The sequence below is a fragment of the Calidris pugnax genome, unplaced genomic scaffold (genome assembly GCF_001431845.1).
Source record: "Calidris pugnax isolate Ruff unplaced genomic scaffold, ASM143184v1 scaffold4, whole genome shotgun sequence".
NCBI lineage: Eukaryota > Metazoa > Chordata > Aves > Charadriiformes > Scolopacidae > Calidris > Calidris pugnax.
The window spans coordinates 2678573-2679246 of NW_015090781.1; the positions used below are offsets into that span (position 1 = coordinate 2678573).

Genomic DNA, 674 nt, shown 5'->3' on the forward strand with positions numbered 1-674 from the left:
GGCGGGGGAGAGGGGGGGACACGACACGGCGACACGGGACACCGTGGGGCGGACGGGGAGCAGGGATGGGGCAGATGGGGAGCAGGGATAGGGCAGCCCCCCCAAAAAAGCCCGCAGAGAGCTCACCCCAGTGATGTCCCCGCCGGGCTGAGGGGTCCCTTTGCCGGCCGTCGAGGGGAGGCTGCTGCTGGAGCGGGGCGAGGGAGGAGGAGGAGGAGGTGAGGGGGAGGAAGACAGCCCCGGGCCGGCGGGATGGCTCGTCTCTCCCATTTTTAGGTGGAAGAAGGAGGGGGAGAGGGAAGAGAGGGAAGGGAAGGGAAGGCAGGGAAGGGCAGGGCAGGCGGCCCGGGTGCCCCCGGGGCTCATTGGAGGCTCCCGAGCGGCCGGAGGAGGAGTCCGGGGGCCTCCCCCCCAGTCGCCGGGAGGGTTTGGGGAGGTGGCAAAGGCAGGCGGGCACCTCCGGGCTGTCCAGCCCCCTGAGGGGACACGGCCAGGCCTGGGGACAGCCAGACCACCGGTGTGATGGTCTGTCACTGCTGAGAGACCCCCGCATGTCCCCTCCAAACGGGGGGAGCCCCGGGGACAAGGGGCAGCATCCCTGCATCCCCCCCCCCGGGGCTGGGGGCAAAGGGGAAGCCCCACATCACCCCCTGGCCCCTCTCCTACCCTGTGAG

The 674-nt window shown here is 71.5% G+C and overlaps 1 protein-coding gene across 2 annotated transcripts in view; it reads right to left on the bottom strand.

Moving 5' to 3' along the window:
* Positions 1–326, bottom strand: part of LOC106897216 (solute carrier family 2, facilitated glucose transporter member 5-like) — a 9286-nt gene extending 8960 nt beyond the window's left edge. For both annotated transcript variants that reach the window (XM_014957738.1, XM_014957730.1), the window contains exon 1: positions 127–326. In XM_014957738.1, the coding sequence (XP_014813224.1) occupies positions 127–270 (144 nt within the window). In that variant the 5' untranslated portion in view covers positions 271–326. The remainder of the gene's footprint in view (positions 1–126) is intronic.
* Positions 327–674: the final 348 nt, after the last annotated feature.